Genomic DNA, 20,166 nt, shown 5'->3' on the forward strand with positions numbered 1-20,166 from the left:
TCTCTTCTCGTAATCATGGACACCGCATCATCCTCGAAGAGGAAGAGGTTAATCAAAGTATCTAATTCGGAGGAAGAGGCCTTGTGACCCTGTTATTTCTATTAATATTTCCAATTAACATTTTATCTTGGAATAATAAGCAGAAACATCATTTGCTGGCTACCTTCTGCTGTTTAGAAGGTGAGCACATAAATGCTAAATGTTGCTCCCTCTGAAAGACTCACCACACTATCATAAGCCTATATTTTATTTATAGATTAAGCTCAATATTCTGAACCAGCTTCTACATGTTCCATCTGTTCTGTAATATCTCTTCCATCAAATCAGGAAAAAAAAAATACCCTAAAAACAGGATCTTGAAATTCAATGTGAAAAATCCAAAAGCCAAGTCAATATTTTCATTGAGAGATGGCAGCCCCGAACACTTTCTTAAATTAGGGCTGTTCTTCCAGACTAAATTGCAGAATTAAAAGACCACCTTTTATCCACAGTGAGATGTTGAGCAAATCTTAAGACTCACCAGCAAAGACTCATGTTACTCAATTAGCTGAGAGCACGGTTCTTAAGGAGTTTTCCCCATGTCTAATTTTATTTCCTAGACTAAATGAATCAATAGAGCATTTTAGTCTAATATGTTCCTATTGTCGCTTTTTCCCCACTTAAAAAAATCCTGTAAATCAGCAATATTTAATGTTCCAAGATGACTAGGGCATTGAGGAGAATTTTTATTGCATCAATGTCTTTATAGTTGGACAGTTTAAGAACGTTGACTGCTGGATCCTTAGTTCTATGATATCATTAGCATAAACCAGTGGTAAGTAATTGTAGCTTTCTCAAGATGAATGGATATTTCGAGATTTTTTAGAAGAGGATGGTTTGGAGTAGGTCAGTGTGGACTAAGGCCAACTCACCTTCTGAATACGGTTATCAGTCTTGCTTAAAAAAAAAAAAACAAAAAAAAAACAAACAAAAAAAACTTCCCTGCAGAGAGCATGTGACAGGGGCCATTTGAACTGGTAACTGTAATACTGATTGCCACCTCTCTCTTCTGTTATCAAGGGGATTATCCAAGATGGGAAAATCATCTTTACACCGAATGGATACATAACACAGTGTCCGAACCTGAATCGAAGTAAGTAGCAACTTAAAGCGTTTCTGAATTATTAATATTATATAGCTTGTTGATAATATCAGAGAGGCACTTCAGGAAGGATACAAACAAACTATTTACACTGGTGACTTATGAGGTGGTGGGGTTAGTGAGAGATTTTATGTATACTAAAATACTTCTGTGTCTTTGGATTTTTAAAAAGCTTATGTATTATTTGTAGAATTAACATTTGAAGGTAAGAAGAGATTATATGAGCAGTTTGGGGTCTGTAGGTTAATATAAAAAGTTATGTTTCATATAATTATATAAATATACGTATATAAACTATTTTTTAAACTTCTTGACTTGGATATATATGAGTGTACTTTTTTGCTGCTTCTGTGATAATTCACAATTCTTTAGTCCCAATAAAAATGAGAGTTTAGTTTAAATTTAAAAATGTTTTCAAGGTAAAAACATACTGTCCTTTTCAGTTAGTCCTTGTTCCTTTCTTTTTGGTTATTAATAAAAGGAAAAGATCTAGATCTGAAATCCTCTGTGAATTCACTCCAATTTTGAAGTCACACTTTACCAGAAAAGTGAAAACACTTTTATATAGCTAAACAACTACTGTTTAAAAAATATATATATTTTTCTGTTAGCACAGTAGCAACATTTATTTTATATTTTCTTTATTGAGCTTGTCCAACTTGCAGTGACTTCTTAAGCCTGGTGCAAGGAATAATGGATTTACAAGAGCTTTTGGCCAAGATGACGGCAAAAGTAGGTATCGAAATTTCACTTGTGATGTTTCATTTCTTTGTCCATCCTATCTGGAATTTAGAGTGATATGCTATAATGGAAACATTTTTAGTGTTGGCATCTGCAATATGTTACTTTAAAAATGGTTTATTCTTTCTTGAAATAGGACAACCTATAGTAAACATAACCGTTTACGCCTTTGATACTATTAGACTGTATCAAAATACTTACTTGAAAAATGTTTGGAAGAAAGGCAATATGTATCACTGTATATTCCCTGGGAGTGGAAAAGGAATTTGCCCATTGGCTATTAAACCAGTAACACTGAGAGATGCTATTTGGTCAGAGTCACTGCTGCTTATAAGCTAATGCATTTTGGATGCAAGAATCACTGCCAGTAATCGGAAAGGGCAAGATAGCTATTGTTAAGAACAGATTATTGTCACAGGAAGGCCTTATATCACATTTCTAATATATGATGCATTTCAAAACTGGTCCTGAGTTAAATAGTGAAGGAGGCAAAGTTTGCCTTTCAACACCTTCAGTTTTATAATTCTGCATCTTTCCCTCCTCCCCATCATTCACTTAACAAGCATCTTTTGAGGATCTGCTATTTGCCAGGCACTGTGTTAGGCACATAGGAGGCAGTGATGAAGAGGATGTGATTTCTACCCCAGAGACATTCGTATTGAGTGGCAGAGCCGGGAATGTAAACGGGGCTTTGATAATATATACTCATAAAGTTTAGATAATGAAAAGCCCTGAGCCTTGTGAGGAAAGGCACTGAATAAATAGAAAATGTGGCCGATGCTGTTGTTATGATACCGATCAGTCGTGGACATGAGTTCCAGCCTAGGGCAAAGGAGAATTTGGTTGGCCCTAAGAGACATTATGCTCTGCAAAAGGGAGAATTTTAATAACAGTGAAAATGATACCTAATCCTATTCTACCTGTGGCTGTGACTGCTCCTGCCATCAGCCGTATCACGTGGAAAAAATCAGTGGGTAGGTCAGTGTTTGGGATGTAGGGCTGTATTTTGGACTCAAAGACTCTGCTGCTGAAGATAATGTTTCTGCTTCAAACTAGGTCTTTGGCCAAGTCCCCTTTTGTCTGCAAAGGAGAGAGAGCACTTTTGTAAAGAGAGAAACTAAAAGTGAGATGCGAGAGATTCTTTTCACTTCGGAGTACAGTGGAAATGTGAAACGTAGGCAATAATTTGCTTTCCCAGCTTGTGGCATATAGAAGCTTTTGTGTCATAGTGTCTGATGCAGCTTGATCTCAATACTGTTAATTATATTTTAGCTCGCTACCAAATTTTTGGAACAAGAAACATGCCACTCAGCCTCAGGTGACTGTGGTTCTCCATCTCCTGGTGATGAGAGTACCCTTTTTCATTCTCATTCTTTCCTGTTGCAGGAATGTCATTTTTCTCTTTTTAGCTGTACATTATTATCTAGCAGCCACATTGAGCTCTGTCCACAAAACATTATTATGTAAAATGGCCATTTGTGAGACAGAAGATATTTAATTGTGAGCAGAAAATGGTTTAATCCACCTTCTAAACACCCCCAGCACTTTGGAAGATTTATAAGTCTATTTCTTTCAAACTGTGAATAGAATTATAATTAGAAAACTGAATACTTCCATCTTCACTGCAAAATTTGGAATCTGTGATAATCTAGAATAAGAGTTGGCAAACTTTTCTTGTAAGGAGCCAGCTAGTAAATTTTAGTCTTTATAGATCAAGAAGCAAAATTGAGAACACGATGTATATACTTATTTCACTTCAATATAATCAATCAATATAACATGAAAGGGGGCTTCCCTGGTGGCTCAGTGGTTAAGAATCTGCCTGCCAATGCAGGGGACACGGGTTTGAGCCCTAGTCAGGGAAGATCCCACATGCCGCGGAGCAACTAAGCCCGTGCACCACAACTACTGAAGCCTGTGCACCACAACTGCTGAAGCCTGCGTGCCTAGAGCCCATGCTCCACAACAAGAAAAGCCACCGAATGAGAAACCCGCACACCTCACCTCAGTGAAGACCCAATGCAGCCAAAAAAATAATGATAATAATAAAATAAATAAATTTATAAAAGAAAAAAATATAACATGAAAGGATGCTCAGCATTGCTAATCTTCAGGGAAATGCAAATCAGAACCACAATGATACATCACCTCACACCTGTCAGAATGGCTATCATTAAAAAGAACACAAGCAACAGATGCTGGCAAGGATGTGGAGGAAATGGAACCTTTGTACACTGTTGGTGGGAATGTAAATTTGTACAGCCACTGTAGAAAATTTTATGGAGGTTTCTCAAAAAAACTAAACTAGAACTACCATATGACCCAGCAATTCCATTCCTGGGTATATATCCAAAGAAAACAAAAATGCTAATTCAAAAAGATACATGCACCCCAATGTTCATAGCAGCATTATATACAATTGCTAAGCTATGAGAGCAGCCTAAGTGTCCATCAACAGATGAATGGATAAAGAAGATGTGGTACACACACACACACACACACACACACACACACACACTGGAATACTACTCAGCCATAAAAAGAATGAAATTGTGCCATTCACAGCAACATCAATGGACTTGGAGGGCATTATCCTAAGTGAAATAAATCAGACAGGGAAAAACAAATGCTGTATATCACTTATATGCAGAATCTAAAAAAATCTAAAAAATACAACAAACTAGTGAATATTTCAAAAAAGCAGCAGACTCACAGATATAGAGAACAAAATCGTGGTTACTAGTGGGGAGAGGGAAGTGGGGGAGGAGTGATATAGGAGTGGTAGATTAAGAGGTACAAACTATTATATAATAAGCTACCAAGACATATTGTACAACACAGGGAATCTAGCCAATATTTTATAATAACTATAAATGGAGTATAACCTTTAAAAATTGTGAATCACTATATTGTACACAGGTAACTTATATAATGTATTGTACATCAACTACACTTTGATAAAAAAATAAAATGTAACTATTGAAAAATGTAAAAGTTATTCTTAGCTCACAAGCCATACAAAAATAAGTGCTGGGCCAGATTTGGTCCATGGACCTTAGTTTGTCAACCCCTGATCTGGAATATACTGGAAAGATATTCATATTAGGTAATATTTATTGAGCATTTACTATGTGTTAGTTACAATGCTTAAACTTTTTATATTCACTCTTTCTATAATCCTTCCAGCAATCCTCTGAGCTAGGTTTAGTAGCCCACTGTCCAGATGAGAAGACTGAGTCTCAAGAGAGTTATGTAGCTTTTCCCAAGAAAAGTGGATGGTAAAGCCAAGGCTCACACTTAGATTCTGTAAGTTGGATCATAACCGAGGAAGTTTATGGTTGGAGGAGAGAAGATTAGAAAGAGAACCAAAAGATAAAAAGAAGGAATGACTGATGGAGAGAGGGAGGTGGAAGCTACCAGTAGGAGGATGGCGATACCAGTGAGAAGAAGAATGAGCACATAAGATGAGAGGAAAAGAGAAGTGTGTGCTCAGATGGTACCTGTTGGGAGTGAAACATGAGCATAGAGCTTGTGGCAGCTTTTGAAGGAGGAATGTCAGGGCAAGGACAAGCCCTCTTAACTCACCCATCTGGTTACAGCCACTTGTTTTCCTTAGATAGATGTGGGAATTTTCTGAGTCCTGGGTTTACATTATGTGTCCTCCTGCCAGGACCACACAGGGGTCACTGCTATTGCATTATCTCCTTAAGGGTTTTCAGATCATAGGGACTGCTCAGAATCAGACTGCTAACCTAGGATCAGCCAGGTGAATTCTCAGCAAAGAATTCTTTAAGACTTCTGAAGGAAGATATTTCCCTCTAGCCAGTGCCATGGTCTGAGTAGGAAGGTCTTCCTTCTGTGCCTGGTGCAAGCCTTGTTCCCTTTTTGTTTACTCTTAAGCTGAGGGTACAGCCCTTCGGGGCTGTACCTTGATGTAGGAGTTTCCTTTAAGACATCCCATCTTGGGCAGACCCTGTTCTCTATTTCATCTCCCTGGCCCCCTGTGCAAGGTGGGAGCTTGAGGGCTCCATGTTTTGGCTAAGGTCATGGAGGTTGGCTTTGGTGCTCACTCGCCTCCCTGGATCCCTGGCTGTCAGTTTGTTTTGGCCACTGTGGCTTTATTCCTTTTCTATCAGCTCCTGTGATGATTTTTAAAAGTTATGATTTGTGTATATTATCCAGCATTTTAGTTGGTTCAATTGGTGTCATCTTTTAGGGTACCTATTCTGCCATCTTGGTGGAAGCAGAGTGTAATACATCTCTTGGCAGAGTGAAGGAGATGTAGTCTGGAGTGATAAGACAAAGTGGAACTCAAGTAGGGTTCCTGGGTGCAAAGGGAATTCTATGGCACCAAATCGACCTGGATTTGGGCTTTGCCTTTAGTTAAATAAGCCTATCATGGCAAGATTTAGCTGATGGGTTTGGAGGTTTGGTTTGAGTTGCCCAGCAGCTGTGATTAAAATAGGCATTAATCATGTAGATCATGGTGGAGATAGAAATGGGCTTTGGAGTCAGATTCATCTGATGTTGAATCTCATTTTTATCACTTCCTTGGATGTTTGCAGCCTGGAATGAGTCACTGGTCTCATTTCTAGCTGCAGTTTCCATGTATGTAAAATGGTGACAATTATTCTTTGTTTCATAAAGATTGCATGAAAGTTGCTGTCAGAGCCCTGGTCTAGAGCCAGGAGGTTTTGGAAAGCAGCAGAAAGTCCTCACACTTGGGTCACAGTGGAAGCCATGGAATCCTACCGGAGAGCGAGCCCAGCGCACAAGCTGGACAGGAGTTGGTAGCCAAAGTCACATCAAACCAAACAGACACAGACACCAGATCAGCTCAGGGTTGTGCCTAGAAGGGCTTGCTGTTCCTTTTCTCCTTTCAAAGTATAGTGTGATTGAAAATGACTGTGCCCTTGCTTGATATAGGAAAGATCAGGGAAGCAGCTTGCATGTAGCTTCAGGTGACAGAGGTCAGGGTACAGAAGAGCCCTCTTGAAGAATCCCAACATTGTGGCAAAACCATACTTTTTCAAGGGGGAGGAGGTGCAGGGAAGCAGTCCCCTGATACTTCCCCTAAGTGATCGACAAGAGACCACCAATCCCCTGGCTTATTCTGGAAATTCTTCCAGGTAGTCTCTACACTGTGGGAACCACAAATGTGCTGAGCCAGGTACACAGCGATAGGATCAGGCTGTGTCCTGCTCTTGCATTCCACCTGTGCGGTAATCACATTCTTCCTTCAAGCTTAGGAAGAAGAGATGCTGAAGATGGGGAATTTCTTGATTACTTCTGTTTAAATCTTTGACAAATCTATTTATGTAAATCAAGCAGCACTTGGAGTGGCATTTCAGCTTGTAACATTTACTTTTGAGACTTTCATTGTTTCAAGGAGCTCAATAGTGATTTTTCAATTAAGCTTAAAGGTTTAACACAATAGATTTTTTTCCCTTTCATATAGAGATGCCAAATAAATAATATTTCAAAGGAAAAAAAGAAATCTACTGCATGACTAATGTATTTAGATTCACTCATTGACCTCTTACTGTGAAAAAGGCCTCTGCTGTCTGTCTTTGATGTGTAGAGTTAAGAATAAATGATTCGGTTCATGATTGCTTAGATAAATGCGCAAACAAAGGTAAAACAGAAAAGAGATGTAGATTTGATGCCATATCTATTTTGGATCTGCAGGCATTCTTAGAGAAAATGGCAGGTAGTGTAGAAATAGCTTTTGAAAATGAATTTGTATAAATTCAGCATGCTAATGACAGTGACAGAAAATGTAATTCATTTTTAAATTCAGAGTTGTTTTTCTCCTTTATTGTTGCTTCAGAATTTAGCAGGGGAAAAGGAAGGCAAGATTACATATTAAGTGCCTTTGAAAAATTAGCTTTTTGCCTTAATATTCCTTTGTCTTGGTGTCTGTCTGATGCATTCTTATCATCACAGAGATTAGGGTTTTTCACTGTTGTCAGAACAGGCTAAATATATTAAAAATTTTAAAAACAGTACTCAGAATGGAAGCAAAATCAGCCTTGAGAATAGCTTCCGTTGCATTAAAATTGAGGCTTTTCCTTGGAATTGAGTTTTGTAGGTGAGCATAGCTCAGTTTTGTTGGGCAGTACTGGAAATTGACAATATTGCCTTAGGCAAGCTCCTGGATTTTCAGGAAACTTGGATAGATACAGAATAGCCTTTTGAACTAGTCCTTAAGAAGTCCCCTTCTTGGAGTGATACAGACACTAGGGTTCCTCCAGACTTTCAGAGTAAGACAGGCACTTTCCTCTCACAAACAGATTCCTCATTCTGAGCCACTTTTAGGAAAGATTCCCTTCTAGTTCAACTCTTTCTTGTTCATTCCACGGTCATATGTCTATCAGTACCTTATGTGGGAACTACTGAGGCTATAGAAATGAAGTAAAGATAATATGTGATGAGTTATCACTTCCTTTTTATGATCTCTTACCAATACGTGGTTTTGGTACTTGGTGTCACCAAACTCTTGGAAGTATATGTTATCTGCATTTCCTAAAGAATTCCCAGAGAACGTAATTACCGTCAATTCTGGATGCTCTATGATTAAGCTGGAGATTTAAATGTAACTTGAATTTTTGGAAGACCATGTGTAGTAGAGAGTCATAGGAAGTGAATTTTCAGGCACGGTCGACTCAGTTTTTTCTGGGTTGATTATAGTGCATGTGGTTTGTTTAGGATTCTATTTGTTCTTTTCCCTTCCTCTTGGTGCTACCCATGGTAGGCAGACGAGGAACAAATTTTCTTGAGAAATTCCAAAAGTTTAGAGCAAGAGATGGAATAAAGGACAAAAACCAAGGTTGAATTACATGTGGATTCCATTTCCAAAGAGTAACACTGTTATGAGTAATTGAGAGGAGCATGTATGGACTGGAACCATAGAAAAGGTAGAAAGATGGTAGAAGTCATCATTAGCCAGGTTCAACCATTATAACTAAAATATTGCCTTGAAATAGTCTTAGCTGGGATCAAAAATTGATTCAATCTCCTGTATGGGGAAAATACTCAAGACGGGGATATATAAGTATGATTGAGAAGGAAAAGAAACTGTATGATGAATTTTTAGAAAGTGGTATTTATTCTTCTATCATGACCTTCTCTATGTAAGGAGAAAGGAAGAAGGGTGAGATTGCTACCAGGCTGAGTTACTCCTTGGTATGGAGGTGATGACAGAGAGATCATACCACATTTCAAGTTTTTTGTACCATAGTTTTGAAGGCAACCTGGAGTCGCCTACATGGAAAATGGTCAAGAGGGAGGGTTGGAATCATATCACGAGGAGCTATTAGGGGAAGCTGGTGGGGCTGACTGTGGTCAGGGGCAGGCATGAGGACAGGATAACCTCAAATGTTTGTAGAGCGGTTAGACTTGCTCGGGATGGGCCACAAGGCAAAACTAGGTCTAATAGGAAAAAGGGAGAGAAATTGCACAGCTCAAGCTAAGAAAGATGTTTCAAATATCCAGAGCTATCCAAGAAAATTAGCTTTCCTTGGAAGGTAATGAGTGTCCCATCACAGTTACATGTGCAAACAGAGGCTGGATGACCACTTGAAGGGGTTACTTGTCATGTCATTTAAACTTTATAAACTCTTTCAAATCGGAGATTCTAAGATTCCATGTTTAATGGTAGCAGTTGGGTGACCTAAAAAAAGGACAAAGGTTTTCTTTTTTTTTTAAAAAAACAAAGTCCTAATCTCACCTGGGGGTTTGGTTGCCTCTCTTGAACTTGTCTGAACACCAAAGTGGATTCTGGGGCATTCTATTTGGAGGATCCTGAGCTGGGGAGAAATAAGATCTGCCTATGACTTCCCAGAATTTTTCATAAAAGAGGAAGCAGTGACTTCCCACTTGTAAACCATGACACTCTGGTTAGTGTGTGAAGAAGAGGGACAGGATGGCGGGAGATAAATGTAAGGGCTTCAGAGTTGCTGATTAGATCTCCTGTAAACATTGTAACGAGTCCTTGAGAACACATTCATTACAAGTGTTTCTGTGTGGGTTTGAGCTGAAAGCACACGAGTTGATGAACACCCATGAGGTCCCTGAGATACAGTTTAATGTCTCATTTGGTGCTCATTGGACCATGGGAGCCAATATGTCTTCAATTTAGAATGCTTCTACCTTGTGTGAAATTTAAAAAAAAAATCTTCAAAACACAGATCTGGCTAAGAATCATTGAACTGCTTTGAGCATTTTTTTCTTCTGCTTGGATTTATTTTTTCTTGTTTCGATTAGCTTTGTTAGGACAATGCAGTTGAATTACAGAAATTACACGTAGTAACTCTTGTTTGCAGCTGAACTACGCAGAGACAAGACTTAGTCAATTGGAAAACTGTCATTGTGAGAAGACCTGTCAAGTGAGTGGACTGCTCTATAGAGACCAAGACTCCTGGGTTGATGGTGATCACTGCAGGAACTGCACATGCAAAGTAAGCCTCTTTGTACATAAATGGACAGTTTTAAGAGGGCAGTTGTACTAATTATTGTGTAACCTGTTTCTTTATAATGCTAACTCTAAGAAGTACTGCCTTTTTACTAAGTGCCTATTTAGTTATTGGAGCAATTGTGAAGGGAAGCTGGAAAAGTGTCATTACAAATACAAATACTTATCAAGAGAAAACAGATTTTAATTTCCAACACACTCTAATATGATCTAACATGATTAAGAAGCTTACTGTTTAGAGATTAGAGTATCAGAGGGAGGAAGGGATTCCTTTGGTTTTCAAACCACCTAATGGTTCATTCACAACTTTTCTCTGCTATAATACATTTTAAAAAGGTGGTTTAATTAGTTTCTAGGTGTTTTCATTGTATTTGACAAGGTATCCATTTTCTGTTTTGGAGAATTTCAGGACCCCCTGACTTTCAGGTTATCCATTATTTGTATGTACTATTTGATCTGTTTCAGAGAATTACAAGAGGCCCCCCCAAATTAATATGGAAACCCTGTTCAGTTGAAATCATTTGATAACTATCTGAAGAATGCCATTGTTTGTCTGCAAAAATGCAAAATGATTGTTAGTGCTTCAACAGTGGTTGTACAGGGTCTGCAAAAGGTGTTATTTATGTTGTTGTAAAAATAGGCTTTTCTGTTTTCTGCCTAATCTACTTAGTCCACATGGGCAGGTGGAATAAAGCCAGTGATGTATATCAGAAAAGTAACTGAGGTGGCATGGGTTCATTTGGGCTGGAGAAAATTCTTTATTTGTGGTCCTGGAGTGGACTGGGAGTTTCTCACACTGCTTCTGTTTCCCTGGTGAGGCTTCTGGGATGAGATGTGAGCTTTCTGCTGCTGAGGTCACTTCTGCTGAGATTCCTTTCCCTGTCGTTCCTTCCTCAGAGTGGCGCTGTGGAATGTCGAAGGATGTCCTGTCCCCCCCTCAGCTGCTCTCCAGACTCCCTCCCCGTGCACATTGCAGGCCAGTGCTGTAAAGTCTGCCGACGTGAGTACTAACTGAGGGTCAGGGTGGCCCTCTGCTTCGAGATTGATTTATTCCCCTATTTTTCAGGCCCCAATTGATTAACGTTGATGAAAGGAAGTCCTAGCAGTTGATATACTAATAAATGTATGATAAGAGCGGCTATATTTTAATCACTTGTGACGTGCAGACACTTTACATAGACTTTTTTTTTTTTTAAATCCTCACATCAACCTTAATTATTATTCTTTACATTCTTATGTAGAGCGAACTGGTGTTCACAGGATTAAGTCACTTGTCCGCGGTCAAACAACTGGTAGTATGTGGAGTTGCTCTGTAGTCAGGACCCCAAGGATCCATGTGCTTTGGTCCCCTCATTTTGATTGATCAAGGGCCACACTCTGTGTTTCGGCTATCTGAGGTCTTGGCCAGGTTTTTTGTTATTAAAGGGCCTTTGTTAGGAATTTCTGGATTGAACTTCACTTAAAATATTGGAGAAATTTCCTTCAGAGTTGGCTGGTCCAAATTATATAATGATTTAAAAATCCTTTTCCCTCTGTGTTACAAAGGACACTCTTTCAAATGAAATGGTGAAATGAACACTGAGACAACCAGGAAGAGTAAAAGCTGTCATTTAGAATGATTGGTGTGTGCCAGTTACTATTTTAGGTCATTTCATTCTATTAGCTTATTGAAACCTCACTGCAATCATTTAGGTGGGGATTATTTTTATCCCTGTTTTATAGAAAGCTTGGGGAAGATAATTTACCAAGTTTTCAAGGCTGGTGAGTGACAGAGGTGAGATATAAAATGAATTCTGTCTGACTACAAAGCCCATAGTCTTTTCATCAAACCATATGCTCTTCTTTGAAAAAGGAGACTTTAGGTTAGAAATGTGCCATCCGATGGATAATTTTCAAGACCATTTCTCTACCAAAAAAACCCACCATCATCACTAGGTCTTCAAAACACAGTGGTCTAGTTTTTTGTCAAGAATAGCATGTCACCTAATATGACAGTGGAAGTGGGGATACCTGGTTTGTTTGTACAAGCCCAATCTTTTTTTATACTCTTTCAAAAGGAACTTTGGAAAATGTCTTCTATTTATGTTTGGCACAGTATACCCATTACTCTGGAGGGCTTACGCAGAGCTGATCTAAAAGAAACTTTCTTATTTCTATTCTAAGTGCTTTTGGAAGTCATGTCTGGCAATACAGATAGATCAGGGGCCCAGATGTTGAGATTATAGTTTGATTCCATGATGGAAAGATAGTTTTTAGTAGGTATAGATTATTTTTTCTATCTTGATATATTCTTTATAATAGAGGAAGAAGTTGAGAAACTTAGGAATTTGTTTAAACAATATGAGGTACTTGAATCTATTATTTTGAGCTCTGTGGATAGATCTGTGAATGCTGTCTCTTGGCAGTTGTTGTTTGGACAAGGGAGTAGGTGAGTCCTTCAGCGTTTTTTTCTGTTAAGCTTTTGATAGTCTACTTGTAAAAGCAATGTAACATTTGAAAACACATAAGGGTAAAGGTAAAGATGGAAAAATCACCCATAATGCAACCACTTGGAAACAAACACTCTTGAAGTTGTAGTGGATTTCATTTTTTTTTTTTTTTTTTTTTGTGGTACGCGGGCCTCTCACTGTTGTGGCCTCAGCCGTTGCAGAGCACAGGCTCCAGATGCGCAGGCTTAGCCGCCATGGCTCACGGGCCTAGCCGCTCCGCGGAATGTGGGATCTTCCCGGACTGGGGCACGAACCCGTGTCCCCTGCATCGGCAGGCGGACTCTCAACCACTGGGCCACCAGGGAAGCCCGGATTTCATTTTTTAAAACTTATATTTTGTGGACAATTGAGGTCTTATTATGCAGATAATTTTAACCTATTTGTTGACTTACCATTATCACTTAAGTGTATTACTATCCTTTAAAAAACTCTGTATAAACCTCATTTTAATGAGCTTCATAGTGTTCCACTCTTTGGCTGTTGTGTAACTTATTTAATCCCCAATTGTTGGATAACTAGGTTGTTTCCCCACTTTTCACTATTATAAGTTACTCTTCAATAATATGTTTTGTGAGGACACTTTTTTTTTTTTTAGTTGCCTTTGAACTTTATTTAAAAAGTATCATACACAGTCTCCTGGGACTTGTGTTTTCTCTTCAATATGATATATCCAAGATCCATCCATATATTTTTTTTTTTTGTCTTAAACAACAGATTTATCTTCTCACAGTTCTGGAGGCTAGACGTCCAGGATCCAGTTGCCAGCTGGGTGGATTTCTAGTGAGACCACTCTCCTTGGCTTGTAGACCCATGCCTTCTCGCTGTCCTCACATGGCATTTTCTTTTCTTTTCTTTTTTTTTTTTAAATTTTTTTTTTAATTTTTTTTTATTAGTTTCTGCTTTATAACAAAGTGAATCAGTCATACATATACATCTGTTCCCACACCCCTTCCCTCATGCATCTCCCTCCCTCCCACCCTCCCCATCCTACCCCTCCAGGCAGTCACAAAGCACCGAGCTGATCTCCCTGTGCTCTGCGGCTGCTTCCCACTATCTATCTACCTTACGTTTGGTAGTGTATATATGTCCATACCTCTCTTTCGCTTTGTCACAGCTTACCCTTCCCCCTCCCCATATCCTCAAGTCCATTCTCAAGTAAGTCTGTGTCTTTATTCCCGTTTTACCCCTAGGTTCTTTGTGACATTTTTTTTTTAATTCCATATATATGTGTTAGCATACGGTATTTGTCTTTCTCTTTCTGACTTACTTCACTCTGTATGACAGACTCTAGGTCCATCCACCTCATTACAAATAGCTCAATTTCATTTCTTTTTATGGCTGAGTAATATTCCATTGTATATATGTGCCACATCTTCTTTACCCATTCATCCGATGATGGACACTTAGGTTGTTTCCATCTCCGGGCTATTGTAAATAGGGCTGCTATGAACATTTTGGTACATGTCTCTTTTTGAATTATGGTTTTCTCAGGGTATATGCCCAGTAGTGGGATTGCTGTGTCATATGGTAGTTCTATTTTTAGTTTTTTAAGGAACCTCCATACTGTTCTCCATAGTGGCTGTACCAATTCACATTCCCACCAGCAGTGCAAGAGTGTTCCCTTTTCTCCACACCCTCTCCAGCATTTATTGTTTCTAGATTTTTTGATGATGGCCATTCTGACTGGTGTGAGATGATATCTCATTGTAGTTTTGATTTGCATTTCTCTAATGATTAATGATGTTGAGCATTCTTTCATTTGTTTGTTGGCAGTCTGTATATCTTCTTTGGAGAAATGCCTATTTAAGCCTTCTGCCCATTTTTGGATTGGGTTGTTTGTTATTTTGCTATTGAGCTGCATGAGCTGCTTATAAATTTTGGAGATTAATCCTTTCTCAGTTGCTTCATTTGCAAATATTTTCTCCCATTCTGAGGGTTGTCTTTTGGTCTTGTTTATGGTTTCCTTTGCTGTGCAAAAGCTTTGAAGTTTCATTAGGTCCCATTTGTTTATCTTTGTTTTTATTTCCATTTCTCTAGGAGGTGAGTCCAAAAGGATCTTGCTGTGATTTATGTCATAGAGTGTTCTGCCTATGTTTTCCTCTAAGAGTTTGATAGTTTCTGGCCTTACATTTAGGTCTTTAATCCATTTTGAGCTTATTTTTGTGTATGGTGTTAGGGAATGATCTAATCTCATACTTTTACATGTCCCTGTCCAATTTTCCCAGCACCATTTATTGAAGAGGCTGTCCTTTCTCCACTGTACATTCCTGCCTCCTTTATCAAAGATAAGTTGACCATATGTGCGTGGGTTTATCTCTGGTCTTTCTATCCTGTTCCATTGATATATCTTTCTGTTTTTATGCCAGTACCACACTGTCTTGATTACTGTAGCTTTGTAATATAGTCTGAAGTCAGGGAGCCTGATTCCTCCAGCTCCGTTTTTCGTTCTCAAGATTGCTTTGGCTATTCGGGGTCTTTTGTTTTTCCAAACAAATTTTGAAATTTTTTGTTCTAGTTCTGTGAAAAATGCCAGTGGTAGTTTGATAGGGATTGCATTGAATCTGTAGATTGCTTTGGGTAGTAGAGTCATTTTCACAATATTGATTCTGCCAATCCAGGAGCATGGTATATCTCTCCATCTATTTGTATCATCTTTAATTTCTTTCATCAGTGTCTTATACTTTTCTGCATACAGGTCTTTTGTCTCCTTAGGTAGGTTTATTCCTAGATATTTTATTCTTTTTGTTGCAATGGTAAATTGGAGTGTTTTCTTGATTTCATTTTCAGATTTTTCATCATTAGTGTACAGGAATGCCAGAGATTTCTGTGCATTAATTTTGTATCCTGCTACTTTACCAAATTCATTGATTAGCTTTAGTAGTTTTCTGGTAGCATCTTTAGGATTCTCTATATATAGTATCATGTCATCTGCAAACAGTGACAGCTTTACTTCTTCTTTTCCAATCTGGATTCCTTTTATTTCCTTTTCTTCTCTGATTGCTGTGGCTAAAACTTCCAAAACTAGGTTGAATAAGAGTGGTGAGAGTGGGCAGCCTTGTCTTGTTCCTGATCTTAGTGGAAATGGTTTCAGTTTTTCACCATTGAGGACAATGTTGGCTGTGGGTTTGTCATATATGGCCTTTATTATGTTGAGGAAAGTTCCCTCTATGCCTACTTTCTGCAGGGTTTTTATCATAAATGGGTGTTGAATTTTGTTGAAAGCTTTCTCTGCATCTATTGAGGTGATCATATGGTTTTTCTCCTTCAACTTGTTAATATGGTATATTACATTGATTTGCGTATATTGAAGAATCCTTGCATTCCTGGAATAAACCCCACTTGATCATGGTGTATGATCCTTTTAATGTGCTGTTGGATTCTGTTTGCTAGTATTTTGTTGAGGATTTTTGCATCTATGTTCATCAGTGATATTGGCCTGTAGTTTTCTTTCTTTGTGACATCCTTGCCTGGTTTTGGTATCAAGGTGATGGTGGCCTCGTAGAATGAGTTTGGGAGTGTTCCTTCCTCTGAAATTGTTTGGAAGAGTTTGAGAAGGATGGGTGTTAGCTCTTCTCTAAATGTTTGATAGAATTCGCCTGTGAAGCCATCTGGTCCTGGGCTTTTGTTTGTTGGAAGATTTTTCATCACAGTTTCAATTTCAGTGCTTGTGATTGGTCTATTCATATTTTCTATTTCTTCCTGATTCACTCTTGGCAGGTTGTGCATTTCTAAGAATTTGTCCATTTCTTCCAGGTTGTCCATTTTATTGGCATAGAGTTGCTTGTAGTAATCTCTCCTGATCTTTTGTATTTCTGCAGTGTCAGTTGTTACTTCTCCTTTTTCATTTCTAATTCTATTGATTTGAGTCTTCTCCCTTTTTTTCTTGATGAGTCTGGCTAATGGTTTGTCAATTTTGTTTATCTTCTCAAAGAACCAGCTTTTAGTTTTATTGATCTTTACTATCATTTCCTTCATTTCTTTTTCATTTCTTTCTGATCTGATCTGTATGATTTCTTTCCTTCTGCTAGCTTTGGGGGTTTTTTGTTCTTCTTTCTCTAATTGCTTTAGGTGCAGGGTCAGATTGTTTACTTGAGATGTTTCCTGTTTCTTAAGGTGGGATTGTATTGCTATAAACTTCCCCCTTAGAACTGCTTTTGCTGCGTCCCATAGGTTTTGGGTCCTCGTGTCTCCATTGTCATTTGTTTCTAGGTATTTTTAAATTTCCTCAGTGATCACTTCGTTACTGAGTAGTGTATTGTTTAGCCTGCATGTGTTTGTATTTTTTACAGATCTTTTCCTGTAATTGATGTCTAGTCTCATAGCACTGTGGTCGGAAAAGATACTTGATACAATTTCAATTTTCTTAAATTTACCAAGGCTTGATTTGTGACCCAAGATATGATCTATCCTGGAGAATGTTCCATGAGCACTTGAGAAAAATGTGTATTCTGTTGTTTTTGGATGGAATGTCCTATAAATATCAATTAAGTCCATCTTGTTTAATGTATCATTTAAAGCTTGTGTTTCCTTATTTATTTTCATTTTGGATGATCTGTCCATTGGTGAAAGTGGGGTGTTAAAGTCCCCTACTATGATTGTGTTACTGTCGATTTCCCCTTTTATGGCTGTTAGTATTTGCCTTATGTATTGAGGTGCTCCTATGTTGGGCGCATAAATATTTACAATTGTTATATCTTCTTCTTGGATCGGTCCGTTTATCGTTATGTAGTGTCCTTCTTTGTCTCTTCTAATAGTCTTTATTTTAAAGTCTATTTTGTCTGATATAAGAATTGCTACTCCAGCTTTCTTTTGATTTCCATTTGCATGGAATATCTTTTTCCATCCCCTTACTTTCAGTCTGTATGTGTCCCTAGGTCTGAAGTGGGTCTCTTGTAGACAGCATATATATGGGTCTTGTTTTTGTATCCATTCAGCCAATCTGTGTCTTTTGGTGGGAGCATTTAGTCCATTTACATTTAAGGTAATTATTGATATATATGTTCCTATTCCCATTTCCTTAATTGCTTTGTGTTCGTTATTGTAGGTATATTCCTTCTGTTGTGTTTCTTGCCTAGAGAAGTTCCTTTAGCATTTGTTGTAAAGCTGGTTTGGTGGTGCTGAACTCTCTCAGCTTTTGCTTGTCTGTAAGGGTTTTAATTTCTCCATCAAATCTGAATGAGATCCTTGCTGGGTAGAGTAATCTTGGTTGCAGGTTGTCTCCTTCATCACTTTAATTATGTCCTGCCACTCCCTTCTGGCTTGTAGAGTTTCTGCTGAGAGATCAGCTGTTAACCTGATGGGGATTCCCTTGTGTGTTATTTGTTGTTTTTCCCTTGCTGCTTTTAGTATGATTTCTTTGTGTTTCATTTTTGACAGTTTGATTAATATGTGTCTTGGCGTATTTCTCCTTGGATTTATCCTGTATGGGACTCTCTGTGCCTCCTGGACTTGATTAACTATTTCCTTTCCCATATTAGGGAAGTTTTCAACTATAATCTCTTCAAATATTTTCTCAGTCCCTTTCTTTTTCTCTTCTTCTTCTGGAACCCCTATAATTCGAATGTTGGTGTGTTTAATGTTGTCCCAGAGGTCTCTGAGACTGTCCTCTGTTCTTTTCATTCTTTTTTCTTTATTTTGCTCTGCAGCAGTTATTTCCACTATTTTATCTTCCAGGTCACTTATCCGTTCTTCTGCCTCAGTTATTCTGCTATTGATCCCATCTAGAGTATTTTTCATTTCATTTATTGTGTTTTTAATGGATGCTTGATTCATCTTTAGTTCTTCTAGGTCCTTGTTAACTGTTTCTTGCATTTTGTCTATTCTATTTCCAAGATTTTGGATCTTGGAAATAGAATCTTGGATCATCTTTACTATCATTATTCTGAATTCTTTTTCATGTAGACTGCCTATTACCTCTTCATTTGTTAGGTCTGGTAGGTTTTCATCTTGCTCCTTCACCTGCTGTGTGTTTTTCTGTCTTCTCATTTTGCTTATGTTACTGTGTTTGGGGTCTCCTTTTTGCAGGCTGCAGATTCGTAGTTCCCATTGTTTTTGGTGTCTGTCCCCAGTGGCTAAGGTTGTTTCAGTAGGTTATGTAGGCTTCCTGGTGTGGGGGACTAGTGTCTGTGTTCTGGTGGTTGAGGCTCGATCTTGTCTTTCTGGTGGACAGGTCCACGTCTGGTGGTGTGTTTTGGGGTGCCTGTGGCCTTATTATGTTTTTAGGCAGCCTCTCTGCTAATGGGTGGGGTTGTGTTCCTGCCTTGCTAGTTGCTTGGCATATGGTGACCAGCACTGTAGCTTGCTTGTCGTTGACTGAAGCTGGGTGCTGGTGTTGAGATGGAGATCTCTGGGAGATTTTCTCTGCTTGATATTATGTGGAGCTGGGAGGTCTCTTGTGGACCCGTGTCCTGAAGTTGGCTCTTCCACTTCAGAGGCACATCACTGACTCCTGGCTGCAGCACCAAGAGCCTTTCATCTACCCGGCTCAGAATAAAAGGGAGAAAAAGTAGAAAGAAAGAATTAGTAGAAGAAAGAAAGAGAGAGAGAAAGAAAGGAAGAAGGAAAGAAAGGAAGGAAGGAAGGAAGAAAGAAAGACAGGAGGGAGGGAGGGAGCAAGGAAAGAAAAAGAGTGAAAGGAAGAAGGGAGGGAGGGAGGGAGGAAGGAAAGAAAGAGAGAAAGAAGGAAAGGAGGGGCGGAGGGAGGAAGGGAAGGTAGGAAAAAAAGAAAGAGCAGGTAAAGTAAAATAGAATAAAGTATGAAATATAGTAGTGTTATTAAAATTAAAAAGTAATTATTGAAAAAAAAAAACCGGACAGATAGAACCCTGGGACATATGGTGGAAGCAAAGCTATACAGAGAGAATCTTACACAGAAGAATACACATACACATTCACAAAAAGAGAGCAGGGGGAAAAATCAAAAATCTTGCTCTCCAAGTGCACCTCCTCAATTTGGGATAATTCGTTGTAAAAAGAGGAAAAGGGCGAGAAGTCTGAGATCTTGCTCTCTAAGTCCACCTCCTTAATTTGGGATAATTCGTTGTAAAAAGAGGAAAAGGGGGAAAGTCTTAAATCTTGTCCTCAAAGTCCACCTCCTCAATTTGGGATGATTCGCTGTCCATTCATGCACTCCACAGACGCAGGGCACATCAAGCGGACCGTGGAGCTTTAATCCGCTGCCTCCGAAGCTGCACAGAGAGATTTCCCTGTCTCTTCTCTGCTCTCACAGCTCGCGGGTGTCAGCCTTGGACCTGGCCCCGCCTCTGCGCGTTAGGTCGCCGGAGGGCGTCCGTTCTTCGCTCAGACAGGACGGGTTTAAAGGA

At 38.8% G+C, this 20,166-nt stretch overlaps 1 protein-coding gene across 3 annotated transcripts in view; it reads left to right on the plus strand.

Annotated features, from left to right (window-relative positions):
- NELL1 (neural EGFL like 1) overlaps window positions 1–20,166 on the plus strand; it is a gene marked incomplete at both ends in the record, with an annotated part of 913,276 nt that overhangs the window by 178,438 nt on the left and 714,672 nt on the right. For all 3 annotated transcript variants that reach the window (XM_082626303.1, XM_082626304.1, XM_082626305.1), the window contains 4 exons: window positions 1,060–1,132; window positions 1,791–1,873; window positions 10,207–10,341; window positions 11,253–11,355. In XM_082626303.1, coding sequence (XP_082482429.1) covers window positions 1,060–1,132; window positions 1,791–1,873; window positions 10,207–10,341; window positions 11,253–11,355 — 394 coding nt within the window. The remainder of the gene's footprint in view (window positions 1–1,059; window positions 1,133–1,790; window positions 1,874–10,206; window positions 10,342–11,252; window positions 11,356–20,166) is intronic.

The sequence above is a fragment of the Mesoplodon mirus genome (assembly GCF_964341445.2).
Source record: "Mesoplodon mirus genome assembly, chromosome: 7".
Taxonomy (NCBI): Eukaryota; Metazoa; Chordata; class Mammalia; order Artiodactyla; family Ziphiidae; genus Mesoplodon; species Mesoplodon mirus.